This window comes from Triturus cristatus, chromosome 7 (assembly GCF_964204655.1).
Source record: "Triturus cristatus chromosome 7, aTriCri1.1, whole genome shotgun sequence".
NCBI classification, from domain to species: Eukaryota; Metazoa; Chordata; class Amphibia; order Caudata; family Salamandridae; genus Triturus; species Triturus cristatus.
In genome coordinates, this window is record NC_140590.1 from 108,197,764 (window position 1) to 108,215,062 (window position 17,299).

At 44.5% G+C, this 17,299-nt stretch overlaps 1 protein-coding gene across 1 annotated transcript; it reads right to left on the reverse strand.

Annotated features, from left to right (window-relative positions):
- Positions 1 to 240: 240 nt before the first annotated feature.
- Positions 241 to 16,896, reverse strand: LOC146808947 (hyaluronan synthase 1-like). The gene is made up of 5 exons (XM_085615744.1): positions 16,348 to 16,896; positions 10,413 to 11,119; positions 6,755 to 6,980; positions 5,464 to 5,596; positions 241 to 2,232 (listed from the first exon to the last, which is right to left on the reverse strand). Exons 2-5 carry the CDS (start codon positions 11,115 to 11,117, stop codon positions 1,551 to 1,553), a joined length of 1,746 nt encoding a protein of 581 aa, XP_085471870.1. The 5' UTR covers positions 11,118 to 11,119; positions 16,348 to 16,896; the 3' UTR covers positions 241 to 1,550.
- Positions 16,897 to 17,299: the final 403 nt, after the last annotated feature.

Here is a 17,299-nt window from a genome sequence, read left to right on the forward strand (position 1 = left end):
TGCCTGTTCTGTGTGTGGCAGAGCTGTGCTCGGCTGCTGTCTGTGAGTGTGGTTTTGCTGTTTATTTGTGATTGTGAAAGTGCATGAGTTTTGCTTTGGTCAGAAATGTAACATACACAAAAAACAAAAACGATAGAGCTAAAAAATAAGTTAATTTTATTTAAAAAAGGTCTATATTAAACACATTTACATAGAACATCTGTTGATATTAACAATATTTAAATACAATGTAGGAAAAATAAATATTAACATCTGTAGAGAAAGCAGCATTGATCTAATAACAAAATGTTATGTGCACCAAAAGAGTTTTCTGGGAGCCAGTGCGTAAACAGTACTCTGAGATGCCCGCAGGCAGTTAATCAGGTTGCAGGAGAGATTTAAAATGCTTTTCTCCAAAACACTGGTCAATGAGACTTATCCCCAGATTTACAAACACTTTCTGTCAGGTTTATGTCACTATTTTAATGCAGATCTGACACAAAGTGTTGGATTGGCCTATACAATCCAGCACAAATCCTGCTGTGTCTTGGCTTGTCACCCAAAGTAACACAACACAGTGCATGCACTCCCTTGCATTACTTTGCATCAAGGAGGTGTTCTATGCGTGGTTCATGAATGTTCCTCTGCATTCACCCATGAATTTTCAGACAAATCTATATCTGAAAAGAGTTGTAGGCATAGATTATAGACATAGATTTACACCAAACTCCTGTGTCTGTCTGAGGCGGGCATAACGGGGAGAACTATTTTAATTTCCCCCGGTGTTTTCCTGTTCATAAATTCTCCAACCCACATACAAACAGGAACTTGCAATGCAGCATAGTTTTTCTGCAGGAAGGGACCCCTTCTATGATGCCCACAATGCAGTAGGGTGCAAGGGTGTCTGCATTGGTGCTTGGCAGCATAAAGTGCACTAGTGCAGGATGAGAGCAGAACATCATTGCATCTTTGTAGGTATGGCACTGTTCTGCTTTCTCCCAACTCACGCAGCGTAGAGCGGCAATTTCACCTGCTGCTGTGCGTTGCAGGTTTTATTTGTAAATCTGGGCCTTTGTCTATTTCATTTCCCACACAGCTGTCAAAGCAGCCCCCAGACTTAAGTTCCCTCCATTCAGTTTTGTAATCCACTCATGAGCTGTACATTGGCAGCCATGATGATTCTGCTTGGCCTCATAGTGTGATCTTTTAGTGTGATGACACCTGCCCAGTCCCTTTACAGTCATGAGCCCACGCCTTTCGTGACTCAGCAGCCTTTGGGAACTAGCTCATAAGGTGCCTCAACTACACCTCAAGCACTGAATACTAAACCAAATGCACATGCAGATTTCACGGAGCACCAAGATGGCAGGAATAAGAGGACATCTCACTGACAAACCAGCCTTGCACTGATGTCAACCTAAAGTGACTCAACCCCGGTGAAAAGAAATGATTGCCTTTCTAGTGTCAACAGAATCAGTGCAAAGGCGGCAGGGCGTGGCGGCTCGACGTACTTCCCCTGAGGAGCATCGTCTCTTCTTCATATACCGATCCTAGACCATGCCTATGGCCCGTTACACATGCACTGTGTAGTAGTCCCTCCTCTTCCGGCACACACGTTTGATCCAGATCCAGTAGAGGAGGATCATGAAGGCCCAGTAGCTCACGTAGGCGACAGAACCATAAATAAGGTAGTCCTTCTCCTGCACGCTCTTTTCGTCATTCCAGTTTTTCTTGGGAGGAACTGAAAAACCAATGGTATATGCCAAGCCGGCCAACAAGACTAGGCCCCAGATGGAGAGGGGAAGCAGAGGCATATAGTTACCCACCATCTTCTTCCTGCCAGATGTGCCCCAGCTGCTCTTGTTCATGGTGAGGATGGCAAAGTACTTGGTGGGGAGCAGGCCTACCATGTAGAGCATGGCATAGAGAGACATGAAGATCATGACCATGTTGCCGCGCAGCCAGCAGGCGTAGAGGGCCTTCAACGTGGCGATGATCTGGATGCAGATCAGCACCCAGAGGATATTCCACAGGCTGCCTGTGAAGAAGAGCTTGATCACTGTGGCGGTGACAAAGAACGGGAAGATGCCAGAGACGATGGACTCATACGTCATCCAGAGGTGGTGCTTGTGCCACCAGAGGGCGTTGTAGAGCCACTCCCGGAAGTAGGACTTGGTCCACCGTGTCTGCTGGTTCAGCCAACGCAGGAACTGACCCGGAGTTTCAGAGTAACACTTGGACCTTGCTGTGTACCTGGTGATGAGAGACGGAAATGTAGTTAGGCAACTTATAGCAATGGAGAACAAGCTGGACTGCTGTCACATTGTGAGCATTCAATTAATATATAGTGACAGCCCCCTATCGCCCTCAATGTGTCAATGCTTTGTAAGGGGCCACACTCTTCATTCTAATTTTGAGTGAGAGGCGCCGCTAATGCTATCGTTTTCACATTTCAGTGAAATGTGAGTGACGTTTGCTGTCAGGATCTCTGTCTCCATGGCCATTCGAATCATGTTTCTCACTGTCTCTGCTTACGTGGTTTAATGGGCACTCATATCTACCTCACTTCCTGAGATTGTGTGCATCTAAGTACAGTCCATGACAACCCTCTCTCTCTCAGGGTATAACCTTCTATTGTCAGTTAGTAGCACTGACCTTGTTTGTAATGTGTGTGGTTTAGTAACACACCCCTCCTTTCCTGGCAATGTGTAAGTGTCTTTATCCAGTAACCAGCCCATCTTTTATTGTCAATGCGTAGTTCGTTCTCAGTCATTGAGACCCAGCCTAGTGTAATTGTAATTTTTGACAGTGAAAAACATCTCACCTTCTGCAAGTTTATATCTTTCTGTTAGTAAGATCTTATCCTTGCTTTCAATGTATATATCTCTATGGTCAGTCAGAAACACCTCTTGTGCTGTTGGTACATGTATTCCTATAGTCAGTGAGAAACACCTCTTATGCTATCAGTCTTTGTATTTCTACAGTCAGTGAGAAACACCTCTCTTGCTATCAGTCTATATATTTCTACAGTCAGTCATAAACACCTCTTGTGCTGTTGGTACATGCATTCCTATAGTCAGTGAGAAACACCTCTTATGCTATCAGTCTATGTATTTCTACAGTCAGTGAGAAACACCTCTTATGCTATCAGTCTATGTATTTCTACAGTCAGTGAGAAACACCTCTCTTGCTATCAGTCTATATATTTCTACAGTCAGTCAGTAACACCTCTCGTGCTGTTGGTACATGCATTCCTACAGTCAGTGAGAAACACCTCTCTTGCTATCAGTCTATATATTTCTACAGTCAGTCAGTAACACCTCTCGTGCTGTTGGTACATGCATTCCTATAGTCAGTGAGAAACACCTCTCTTGCTATCAGTCTATGTATTTCTACAGTCAGTCAGAAACACCTCTCGTGCTGTTGGTACATGTATTCCTATAGTCAGTGAGAAACACCTCTTATGCTATCAGTCTATGTATTTCTACGGTCAGTGAGTAACACCTCTTATGCTATCAGTCTATGTATTTCTACAGTCAGTGAGAAACACCTCTCTTGCTATCAGTCTATATATTTCTACAGTCAGTCAGTAACACCTCTCGTGCTGTTGGTACATGCATTCCTATAGTCAGTGAGAAACACCTCTCTTGCTATCAGTCTATGTATTTCTACAGTCAGTCAGAAACACCTCTCGTGCTGTTGGTACATGTATTCCTATAGTCAGTGAGAAACAACTCTCATGCTATCAGTCTATATATTTTTAACGTCAGTGAGAAACACCTCTCATGCTATCAGTCTATGTATTTCTACAGTCAGTGAGAAACACCTCTTATGCTATCAGTCTATGTATTTCTACAGTCAGTGAGAAACACTTCTCTTGCAATCAGTCTATGTATTTCTGCAGTCAGTGAAAAACACCTCTCTTGCTATCAATCTATATATTTCTACAGTCAGTGAGAAACACTTCTCTTACTATCAGTCTACATATTTCTATGGTGAGTGAAAAGGGTCTCTCTGGCTGTCAGTCTATGCACGTCTATAGTGAGTGAGAAGCGTTTCTCTGGCTGCTACTGTATAGTCAATACAGTTAATAGCACAAACACAAATCCTGTGGGTTATATTTTTAAACGAGCACCCAACTACACATTGCTTCCTAATCGAGGAGTTGTCTGTGGTCTCTATACTCTGTAGGTATCCTCTCTATTACTGTCAGTGAGGCAATGAGAAGCACATCTCTGTCAGTGTACATCTCGTGTATATATCTCTATGGTCAGTGGAATGCACCCCTCTAGCTGTTGTGTATAGCTCTATGGTCAGTGGAAAGCACACCTCTACCTGTCGTGTATATCTCTATGGCCAGTGGAAGGCATCCCCCCTAGCTGTCATGTAAATCTCTATGGTCAGTGGAAAGCACCCTCTAGCTGGTGTGTATATCTCTATGGTAATTGAAAAGCACCCCTCTAGCTGTCGTGCATACCTCTATGGTCAGTGGAAGGAACCTCTCTCATTGTCAGTGTATAGATCCTTTGTTTAGTGGAAGGCATCTCTCTCACTGTCAACATATACATCTTGCTTATATATCTCTATGGTTAGTTTGAGGCACCTTTCTTGCTGTTAGTGTATATAGCTGTATTTTCAATTAGAACAGTCAGCGTATATATCTTGTCTGTATATCTCCATGGTCAATTAGAGGCACCTCTCATTTGTCAGTTTATATATCTCTATGGTCAGCCAGAAACACCTCTCTTGCTGTCGGTCCAGGCACCTCTCTCACTGTCAGTGTGTGTATCTTGTATATATATCTCTATGCACACTAAGATGCTCCTCCCTCGCTGTCAGCATATATATCTTGTGCATATATCTCTATGATCAGTGAGAGGCACCTCTCTCACTGTCAGTGTGTCTATCTTGTATATATATCTCTGTGCACACTAAGATGCTCCTCTCTCACTGTCGGTGTATATATCTATGCTCAGAGAGAGAAACACCTCTCTTGCTGTCAATGTGCATGTATCTATGTCTAATAACACGCCCTCCTTTGCTGTCAAGTCATAGATTTATTTAACAGTTCACAGATACAATCTACTGATTATATTATTTTTCACTCAGTGAAAGATGGAGCTCTTGCTGTCACCCTTTATGTATCTATAGTCAGTAAGAGGCACCTCTCTTACTACCATAGACCTGGTCTCCATAGTCGAACACTCTCTTGCTGTCAGCGTAAGAATAGGTTTCTATGGTCGGTCAGAGGTATCGCTATTGACGTACCTCTTTGCGGGTCAATTCCTGTGCAAAAAAGTGGATTTGTTTTTTGCTCAAGAATTCCACTTCTAAAAGGCAGCTTTATGTGGTATTTCTCAGCATATTTTGTAAACCTTAACCAATCTCATATTGTGAGCATCTATTAAATAGAGCGGACTTCCTGGGGATTCGATCGCCAGGTTTGACACACCATCAATGACCACATCAGAGCCTTGAACCTACTTTGTGGCGTATCCGATGCTGAGCATGCGATTGGTGAGGTGCCGGTCATCCCCAAACGTGCAGTGAGTCCCCAGGAACTTCTGATTGTACCAGGACTCCAGGAACTGCTGCAGGAGGTCATTCCTGTAGAGACCTACAGGGGCAACAAAGAGCAGGTCACACTCTTGATCCAGGTTACTCACAATTCTCACAGACTGGATCTTCATTATTTTTGGGATAGCAGGTGGTGCTGCAGGCAAGGAATGATGTACAACGTTTCTTAAGAAGAAATTGTAAATTGTGCACATAATTATTTGCAATTTCTTATTTGCAATCTACTAAAATCGTTATGGTAAAAGTGGTTGCAATTTGTGCACTAACATCTACCAAATGCATCGGTATTTTGTGAAGCAACCTATATATCCATAGGTTGGTTCACAAAATGCGGACTCATAGTCAGTTGCAAATCAAACTACTTTATTATTATTCGTGAGGCTGGTTGCAAATTGTGACCCAATATGAGTGCTTAGAGTCACAGCCATGGTGGCCTGCTAGGGTCATGGGGTCAGCAGACCTCCATGTTTCTGATTGCATAGATATATATATATATATTCACTTAAAAAACCATAGGTTTCACACATGTTATAGTTAGGTGGACATTTCACTCGTAAAAAACCAATGAAATTCCCCTGTTATAGTTAGTTCAGATAACTATAATCGATATTTGTTAGGGACTCCCTTTACACACACCTTCCAAATACCGATTTTGCTTTTATTCTAAAGCCCAAAATGCGATTTGGTAACCTGTGACTGAATAGCAATTTGAGTTCTGTATATTTAAAAAAGCCATTTTGCGGTCACAATGGCTCAAGTGTGACCTTTGAAAGTAAAATCTCTTCGTACATCAGGCCCGAGGTGCATTAGCGATGCTTTGTGTTATTCTTAGACCGCAACAGTAGATGGCGCTGCAGACACCCCTGCTGCGTTGCCAAGGCTGTGTGCGCGTTCAGACTGTAATAGATGTGGGTGCTGAAGATGGGGGATTAAAATCATTGAAGTCTTCAAGGGCATAACTGTCACTAGAGCATAGGAATGAATCCCAGTTATGGCTGTCTTTTACCACCTCACCAGAGGGAAAGGGGCAATTCTCCTTGCTTGCATTAGGGCCCCCACTATGCTGCACCACTAGGGGCAGGCTGAATTGATAGGGCTATCTGAGGGTCTCATTGTTGGAACAGAAGTGGTGCTGCTTCGCAGGATGAATATGCACAGTGCGCCCTGAGGTGGCGCTGGTGCAGCGGAAGGTGCTCACCTAGCGGGCCGCTGATGCAAGACACGCAGTTGAAGTACGACTGGCACGCGCGCTCCACGTTGAAGGCGATCCAGTAGCGGAGACTGCTCATGAAACTGACGTAGGACTCATTGAGGTTCAGGATTCGCACGTCTCCGCCCACTGCCCCATTCCGATCGTCGGACTCCAGAACCTTCACCAGCTCCAAGGTGGCCAGGGGGTCCAGCTTGGTGTCAGAGTCGCACACCTGCGGGGGTCAAGGATGGGTTAGTACTTTTTCACCAAGGTTACATTGATTCACCTTTTTTTTTATAATAAAGTGCCCTAGTTACCCCCTGAGTTCTCAAGGCTGGGGAGCGAGGAAAAGTAGAAGACGGGGAGCAGAGCTAGACATGACTGGGCGGAGAGCAAAAAGAAGCCCTAAAAATGTTCATTATCAGCCTTATGTGGCGCCAAGATACTCTGGAGTGAGTGGTCAATGATCCACCTTAATCCTCAATTTCTGAAATATATTAGCTAAAACGGAATTAGCTGTACAATCAATAATCAGATGTGCAATCTATTTTAGGGAAAAACGCTTACATTCTTTCAGTACTTTAGGGTTTGTCAGCCGCGGTCCGTGCAGGTAACAGCGGTGGGGCCATGTAAGGGGGGATTTTAGGGGACAATGCGCAGGGAGCATTCATTATTTATTTAATTTCCCCTCTCCATCGTCCCTCAAAATCCCCCCTTACCCGGACCCACCGCCCCACCGCTGTTACCTGCACAGACCGCGGCTGGGGTCTGTTGACTGAACTCGGGAGAGTAACTTCTGTACAGATGAAAATCATTCATGCGATGGGACAACCAAAATACTGATGAATGAAATAAATGCAGAAGGCTTATTTACAAGCCCCTTGCACCACCGGTGTGTCACTCTTTTTGATGCACCAGCGGCACACTGTGCTGGCCCATATTTAAAAGGACACGCACAGCCACTCTGCATGGCTTTTTATGGACTTGTAAATATGACCCTTTTTTACAAATCACTTTGCGTGAAAGGGGCGTGCCATGGGTGTTGCTGTTCCCACGCAACTCCAATGGATTCCGCCGCATTCCCAGAGTCGCAACATTTCGTAAACCTGCAAAGACATCGGAATCCTACGCCTCCACAGGGGAAGCATAGGGAGGCGCAACGAGGAGAAATACTTTTATTTCTCCTCGTTTCTTCCTCTGTATGGGTGCTGCATTCTCCAGCACACATAGAAAGAGGAAAACAACACCAGTGAATGTTTTTGTACGGGAAAGTGCCCCCTTCCTGCACAAAAAACAATCATCCCCGCATCGCAGGCACCCTTGCACCATAGTGCAAGGGTGCCTCCATTGCTGCATGGCAGCCCATTGCGCGCCAGGGCAGGGGAAACCACAGGGCTGCATCATATTGTTGTAAATATGACGCATCCCTGTGCTTTTAAAGTGATGCAGCTTGGAGTTGCACTGCGTGTTTTTGTTGTAAATGAGGACCAAAGTTCTTTGTCACACACATAGTGCGCCTTACAGACACATACTAGCATGCGACCTGCCCATATGCAATATAGTCCTTTACTGAACAATGCCCTAGCCTTCTCCAGTCTTTCAAGCCTCTGTTCAATACTATTCTGCATTAATCCTTACAAAACACGACCGCATGCAATATCAACACACCACTATGACTCCCGCCAATAAGAGCTATAAAGGATGAGCAGATACCTAAAGCGCCACGGGGCATTCCGATTCTAGAAATGTGCTATACAAACACACATAACGTCAAATAAGCTAAAAAATATGTGCCCTTAGAGTTAAGTATGTAAGAAACAAGCTACATACACAACTCATTGACTTTATGCTCATCTTCGACTATGTACAGCGCTCTGCTGCGTTTTGGCTAGGTTTGCACTATATATACATACATACATACATACATACACACATTACACATAAGTCTCACCTCAGAAGGGGTAGCAAGTACTTTGTGTAAAAAGAGTGTGAATAAGATACAGCTGGTGGAAAAGAAAGATAATTTTGGAAAGCCCCCTGAGAGGTAGAGATAGAGGAAAGACATCAGGAAACCTCAGTACAAGCTAGCACAGAAGGGGAGGAAAAGTCTGAGGGGATGTAATGGTGGAAGGAAGACAACCTAGAGGCTATGGAAGGAAAGGGTGGAGGAAAAAAAGCTCAAGGGATAAGGTGGGAAGGGAATCCGCAGAAAGTTAAGGCTTAAGAGGAGATAAGAGGGACTGAAGTCATAACACGGGGCAAGGAGAAATGGGAAACAAATGGAGCAAATGCTGTGGGTAAGAAGGAAAACCACCCTTGCGAGGTAGGGAAGGAAAAGGAGGAGAGGGAGGATGCAGGCTAGAGAAGGAGAGGAAATAAGCCCTGTAATGAAGCAGCAGCAGGTGGTAAGAAGGGAGCTACTGTGCATGGAAGCCACACTGGATGGCAAGGAAGGCTAGGGAGGAGAGGCAGGATAAAGCAGGGGATGAAGGGAGAACTAGAGTGCAAGGAAGCCCCACTGGGCAGCATACATGGAGGGGAAGGCAGGCTAAAGCAGGGGATATGTTTCATCAAAAAAGGGAGGTAGAAACATTGCAAGTACATACACACTGCTTCCGATGTACATGCCAAGGAACCAAGGGCAGTGAATGCACTAAACTCTGAGGTGCCTATATACTTATTTCAGGACTCTCACCCACTGATGATTGTATTAGTGGCATGCTTCATTATCAAGTCCTTACCCACTGATGGTTTTATTAGTGGCATGCTTCATTATCAAGTCCTTACCCACTGACGGTCTTATTAGTGGCATGCTTCATCGTCGAGTCCTTACCCACTGATGGTTTTATTAGTGGCATGCTTCATCATCGAGTCCTTACCCACTGATGGTTTTATTAGTGGCATGCTTAATCATTGAGTCCTCACCTAGGTATCTGGGTGGGCGCAAACTTGAAAAATTCAAGAGAGTTTGTGATGGTACTTTTTTTGTTGGGATCTCTGTTGTAAAATTGATATAGCAATATCCAATACAAGATTACAAGGGCTCTACGCCTATCTTGGTCTTGAAGAAAGCCATTTGACCAGCTGTTGGCACCATTGGCTGAAACATGTAGACTACATGTGTGATGTAAGAGAGAATAAGTAACCCTGTGAACATCATCACTTGTTTTTAATCTTGCCAGGGGTTCTACTTTTCAAATGAACAGTAAATTAGAATCGTATCAGTCAAGGTACCCCCAGTCAATTTTACGACATAGATCTCAAGAAAAAAAGTTACCATTAAGAGCTCCCTTGAATTTTTCATGGTTGAGCCCATCCTGATACCTTTGTGTATCTGGATGAGGACTCAATGAAAAAGCAGGAGATATGCCAGCTATTTTAGAGAGCTGGTGGGCGGCAGTCTGGTGCATCTGAAATGCTTGTGGAGATGAAGAAGAGTTACTTTGAGGCACCTGCTTGTTGGTGCTTTGACCCGTCTCCTCATATGCTAACCCTTTCACGAACAGAGAAAGACCCTGCCGCATAATCCCACTCCCATGCTCTTATTCCAACTCTCAGTAATTGTATATAGTGTTTCTTTTTTTTTTAAGAATACGCTGCAAGTGTTTTATATTGTAAGTGTTTTTTTAATTAACCAACAATAAAGTTCTACTTATTACCATACCTGGATGTAGTCCACAGAGTCGCCCAGCGCCTTCATGGCGGTGTACATCACTTCGCGCTTCCCGCCCCACTTCTGCATGATGCACACGCAGCGCTTGGTCTGGATCAGCTCCTCCACCGCTACCCTGCCAGGATCCACTGCCTCAATCTCATTGTATTGGGATAAGTCGTTGGGGTTCTCGTAAGTTGGCTCGCCAGAGGATGGGGTCTCCCCCGGTTTCCAGGAGTGGTAGTTGTGCTCCCAGATGTAGGAGCCCACGTTTTCGTCACGGAAGATCTCCATGAACATATCCATCATGTACTGGTCTTCCTCTCGGTTGCCGTCAATTACCATGATGATCTGCAGCTTCTCTGGAGGATACTGTATGTTCTTGACAGACATCAGACACTCACGCAGGTAGGCTATATCCTCTTGGTACGCCGAGATGGTGAGGGCCACCGACTTAGTATAGCTGCAGTTCATACAGTTTCTGCGCATGCGCCGGTGCTCCAGGAAGGCAAAGGAGCTCTGGATGAGCAGGTGGACTGTCAAGAATGCCCCATAGAGGCCAAAGGCCACAATGTTGAACTGGTCATTTGCTAATGGGAAGCCATTGATATACGCCCAGCTCAGGCCTCCGAGGACCAACGCAGCAAAGAGTAATGTGAAGATGCGCCTGCCCACTTTTTCCAGCGTTGACTCCTTTTTGAGTGCCGGGTCCGCCATTCCTAGTGAAGAGTAAAAATGAAGAATTGGTTATGTGAACAGGGATTTTCCAGAAATGTGCCACAGAAAATTCTTCTAAAATATAATAAGCTGACATACGTATAATAATGCTGTCCAGGTGGAAGCACGGTAGGTTATTGCAATCACTTTTCCATAGTCCACTTCTCAAATGACTAAAAATGAGCTTTTCTACTGTATTGAGCCCACATGGTGATACATGTCTCCGCAAAGAGAGACAGGTGGGAGAATTTAGTGGTGCTGTTGGGAATATCGGGGTTCTGCCTGCCAAATGTTGTGGCCCCACTCTATTTGAAGGAAATGTGTACGCTCATCTCACGAGCAAACACCCAATAATCGTCCACACCTTCTAATATCTGCTACTAGACTATTTATTTTTCAATCAAGAGGCAATTGTAGAAGGAAAAAGGCTCATTAAAATGCTCATTTAACATACAAAATAAAGGTTTCCAATAAAGCAAGCACTCAAGCTCATGGTGTTCTCAAAAGGGAAGATGACCAGACAGCAGCTGGAATGTGAAACTCTACCTCCAATCAGCACACATAGATTTTTCAGTGGTGAAACTGGATTTTCAAGTGCTCAAATAGTTGAGGTGTGGCAAGGTCAAAACTGCAGGTCGTGCTTACCTTGACCTACTTTTAAATGTCAAGAAGTATGCCCAAAAATGTCTGTGAGCTGCACAATGACGTTATACAATGAATTATACAGTGGTTAATTGTGTGACTGGAAGGTCGCAAACTAAACGTATCATGAGTAAAACTGCATGGTTTTATATGAAGATAAAGTAAAAAGGAATGAGAGAATAAGAGAATAAGTACGAGGAATAAAAATAACATGAGATCATAGGTATTTTGGATACTGAAGTAGTAAACTACTAGTATCTGTAATATCTCACGAGTGGTGTCTGTAAGATCTCAAAAGTAGTGTCTCAAGACCGCACCAGTTGCCTCACTGGGAGCACCTTTAATATCTCACCAGCGGTATCTGTCTGTAAACTCTAAAAGTAGTGTCTCAAGACCGCACCAGTAGCCTCACCAGTAGTATCTGCAACATCTCACCAGTGATGTCTGTAAGATCTCAAAAGTAGTGTCTCAAGGCCGCACCAGTAGCCTCGCCAGTAGTATCTACAACATCTCACCAGTAGTGTCTGTAAGATCTCAAAAGTAGTGTCTCAAGACCGCACCAGTAGCCTCGCCAGTAGTATCTGCAACATCTCACCAGTGATCTCTGTAAGATCTCAAAAGTAGTGTCTCAAGGCCGCACCAGTAGCCTCGCCAGTAGTATCTACAACATCTCACCAGTAGTGTCTGTAAGATCTCAAAAGTAGTGTATCAAGACTGCACCAGTAGCCTCACCAGTAGTATCTGCAATATCTCAGCTGCAGTGTCTGTCAGATCTCAAAGACTGCACTTGTAGTGCCTGCAACATTTCATCAGTATGGTCTACAAGGCCTCATAAGTAGAGTCTTAAGACCTGACCAGTAATTGCTGCAAGAACTTGCCAGTAGTGTATGACTTCTCCAGTTATATCTGCAACAGCGTAGTGGGAGAGTCTGTACAATCTCCCCAGCAGTCTCTGAACTTGAATGACTTAATGAGTAGTGCCTGCAAGGCCTCATAATTAGTGTCTTCAAGACCAAGCCAGTAGCGTCTACAACATTTGCAGTGTAATCAGCTGCTAGTAACTCCAGCTTGGGGCACGCACCTTAAATCAGTCCTGGGGAAGCAAGTTCTGTGCAGAAAATAAGTCTGGGTTAACAAAACATATCAACTTTCAAATCCATCTCTTCTGTCATCATTTGTAATGTACTATCTTTTAATGTCCACCTCTTCTGCCATCATCCGGTATATACTATCTTTTAATGTCCACCTCTTCTGCCATCATCCGGTATATATTAGCTTTAAATCTCTTCCTCTTAAGTCATCATCAGGTATATACTATCTTTTAATGTCCACCTCTTCTGCCATCATCAGGTATATACTATCTTTTAATGTCCACCTCTTCTGCCATCATCCGGTATATACTATCTTTTAATGTCCACCTCTTCTGCCATCATCAGGTATATACTATCTTTTAATGTCCACCTCTTCTGCCATCATCCGGTATATACTATCTTTTAATGTCCACCTCTTCTGCCATCATCAGGTATATACTATCTTTTAATGTCCACCTCTTCTGCCATCATCCGGTATATACTATCTTTTAATGTCCACCTCTTCTGCCATCATCCGGTATATATTAGCTTTAAATCTCTTCCTCTTAAGTCATCATCAGGTATATACTATCTTTTAATGTCCACCTCTTCTGCCATCATCCAGTATATACTATCTTTTAATGTCCACCTCTTCTGCCATCATCCGGTATATATTAGCTTTAAATCTCTTCCTCTTAAGTCATCATCAGGTATATACTATCTTTTAATGTCCACCTCTTCTGCCATCATCCGGTATATACTATCTTTTAATGTCCACCTCTTCTGCCATCATCCAGTATATACTATCTTTTAATGTCCACCTCTTCTGCCATCATCCGGTATATATTAGCTTTAAATCTCTTCCTCTTAAGTCATCATCAGGTATATACTATCTTTTAATGTCCACCTCTTCTGCCATCATCCGGTATATACTATCTTTTAATGCCCACCTCTTCTGCCATCATCCGGTATGACTTGTATTTTGGATCATTTTTAAATAGTCTATTTAATGTAAAAAACATTGTTATTTCCTCGTGATATGTAGATAATGTTATTTGACAAGTATTCTAATCATGTAATAACCTAATAATGAGACTACTGGTCAGGTCTAACAGACACTACTCCAGGTCCTGCAGGCACTACTGGTCAATTTTTGGAGACACTTCTAATAGTTAGCTCCTGCAGACAGAAATTAGTGCACACACTAGTGATAACGTTGTGCAGGCACTACTGACCGGGGCTTGGTGACACTACCCGTCAGGTATTGTAGACATTTCTTATGCAGACCATGCAGACTACTGTGTCTTTCAGACACTATCAATGACGCCTTGAAGACGCTACTGATGAAATCCTACAGAACACTACTGACGCATTATTGCAGACACAGCTGGTAAATTGATGCAGATATTACTAGTGAAAGCTTGTCTAATCTATCAGTGAGATCTTTCAGGTCGCAAGATTGAGATTTGGCAGACCCTACTGGTTAGATCTTGCAGACCCTATGTGTGAGATCTTGCAGACCCTCCTGGTTAGAGCTTGCAGACCCTACTGGTTAGATCTTGCAGACCCTATGTGTGAGATCTTGCAGACCCTCCTAGTTAGATCTTGCAGACCCTCCTGGTTAGATCTTGCAGACCCTATGTGTGAGATCTTGCAGACCCTCCTGGTTAGATCTTGCAGACCCTACTGGTTAGATCTTGCAGACCCTACTGGTGGGATCTTGCAGATCCTACAGATGAGATCTTGCAGACCCTTACGGTGAGATCTTGCAGACCCTATGTGTGAGATCTTACAGTCCCTACTGGTGGGATTTTGCAGACCCTACAGACTAGATCTTGCAGACCCTACAGGTGAGATCTTGCAGACCCTACAGGTGAGATCTGCAGACCCTACAGGTGAGCTCTTGCAGACCCTACTGGTGAGATCTTGCAGACCCTATGTGTGAGATAATACAGACCTTATACATGAGATCTTGCAGACCCCACTAGTTAGATTTTGGAGACACTACTGGCGAGATCTTGAAGACCCTACAGTGAGATCTTGAAGACCCTACAGGTGAGATCTTGCAGACCCTACAGGTGAGATCTGCAGACCCTACAGGTGAGCTCTTGCACACCCTACTGGTGAGATCTTGCAGACCCTATGTGTGAGATAATACAGACCTTATACATGAGATCTTGCAGACCCCACTAGTTAGATTTTGGAGACACTACTGGTGAGATCTTGAGGACCCTACAGTGAGATCTTAAAGACCCTACAGGTGAGATCTTGAAGACCCTACAGGTGAGATCTTGAAGACCCTACAGGTGAGATCTTGCGGACCCTACCGGTGGGATCTTGCGGACCGTACCGGTGAGATATTGCAGATCCCAGTGAGGAGAGGTTTCTGAGGGTTGTTTCTGAGTTTCCAGTAAAGCTGTGATTTCAAAGTGTGCCCACCTGTTCCTCACAATGGATTGGGGCTGGCAAACTGCTCGAAGTCTTTGGTTTTCACCCAGTGGGACCCCTTGCAAATTTCAAGACGTATCTGTTTGTGGCTTTAGAATTGCGCACACACCTCAACCCTCTGTGCATCTGCCCACCTTTAATATGTGGCACTGAAAAGATGCCATTTTCACAAACACCTCTTACCCCATCCAGGGATTTGGCCCCATATTGAGTGAGAATCTTATAGAATGTACATTTGAAAGAAGACTATTTTGCAATCCGACCGCCAGGGTATTGACCGGACTTCAGAACCTGTTTGCTGTAAACATCTCGTCCTTGCGTGCGCCTCTACGCAGGAGAGCGCACAGAGGCAGCCTGCCCTTGAGTGCATTTGTGCGCTATATTAATGGTCCCTCACTCACAAAAAAACGTTTTTCTGTTCAAGAATCTCACCCCAAAGTCTCCCTTTACCTGACACCAACCCCTCCTTCCTCAACACAAACAAACATCAAAGCGCTTCTTCAAGGAACTTCAATGCGCTTTCATCAAATGTATATTGCTTTAAAACTAGTATCACTCACACATAATATAATGTTATAGGAAGTTCAGATACAACGCAACGTACGATAGCTCAGTGGGTCAAAGCCCGAGCGCAATCTGTAGATCATAGTTCTGAATCTTTGCAGAATCTGACTTTCATACTTCTGAGGTCGATAACATGAGTACTACTGAGTTGATATAACAGTAGCCAATGGTATTTACTGTTCTATGAGGTCTAGAGAACGCAAGCGGAAGTGTTTCATATACGGAGGTTAAAATAAGCAGAGACCGGGCTCTTAGATAAAATGCAAAAAATGCATTATGATAGACAGGTACCTCTCCCAGCTGGATTTATGGGTAGAATTCTAATTAGCCCATACTTCCAGGGCGCTCTACTGCCCTTGTATCGCCTAACTTTTATTGCGACGAAGTGCTGTGAAGGGGCTGTAAAGACATTTCGGGCGCTGTACATAACACACATTAAACATGGCTAAAAGCGGAAAAGCATGAGAGGGGGAGGCAGGAATTTACAGATGACGTCAGATCCTTACCTGTAGCTGGGACCCTGGATGCAGATATGGCCTTCCCGCCTTCCCCTGGTCGTCTTTCTCACAGGCTGGGGCAGTCAGGGGAGGAGGGGGCAGCGTCCCATGCCTCTCAGATGCCGGTTACAAATGGTGTGCAGCAGTTAGAAGCAGAAGGAGCCGCGCTTCATGGCACAATGGTTCGGTGTGTGTTGCAAAAGGGTGCAGCAGATTGGGCCACCTGCTTGTTCCTTTCAAGGGCGGCTGAAGTGCAGTGGGGCTAGCCCTGGGCACGTGCAGAGAGGGGATGCGCGTCCTTTCCGGGGCTCCTGTGTTGCAGAGGACAGGCCCAGGGCAGGCTTAGGGGAGACGGTGACTGGTTATCTTTGGTGCTGATAAAGTGCAGAGGACAAGCCGAGGGCAGGTGCAGAGTAGAAGGTGTCTGTCTCCTTTGGTGCTGAGGATGGGGACAGGCCCAGGGCAGGTGCAGGGTAGAAGGTGTCTGCCTCCCCTGGTGTTGACGGCGGAGACAAGCCCAGGTCAGGTGTAGGAGAGGTGTCTGCGCACCAAGCAGCCTTGGAGGGAAGCACTGGGTTGATTTTTCTGTGGAACGAGATGCTTTTAATCTTCTTGAAGGGTGCGGCGGGGGGAGGCGGCCAGAAGGCAGGGCGGCGTGATTCACTTCGAGTACAGTACATACGTCATGGTCATTCTCCAGCGTCATCTCTCATGCTCAGTTTTCGCATTTTTCTCTTTTCCCTCTTTTTCCATTGTGCCCTTTCCCCTCTCCACTCCTAGTAATGCACCTTCGAATCATTTGTCTGTTTTCGTTTCTCGTTACGTTTTCTTACTCTTCTCTCCAATTATCGTTTCAGCCTTGCTTTGGTTGGGTCTTTCTTTCTTTTTTTTTCTTTCTTTTTCTTTCTTTCTTTCTTTCTTTCTTTCTTTCTTTCTTTCTTTCTTTCTTTCTTTCTTTCTT

What these genes read in the sequence shown, in the direction of transcription:
- LOC146808947 (XM_085615744.1), bottom strand. Translation starts at nt 11,117, where the DNA reads ATGGCGGACCCGGCACTCAAAAAGGAGTCAACGCTGGAAAAAGTGGGC. An exon ending in TTGCATCAGCGGCCCGCTAG is followed by an intron (nt 5,597 to 6,754) that starts GTGAGCACCTTC and finishes TTGCCCCTGTAG; the next exon opens with GTCTCTACAGGAATGACCTC. An exon ending in AGCATCGGATACGCCACAAA is followed by an intron (nt 2,233 to 5,463) that starts GTAGGTTCAAGG and finishes TCTCATCACCAG; the next exon opens with GTACACAGCAAGGTCCAAGT.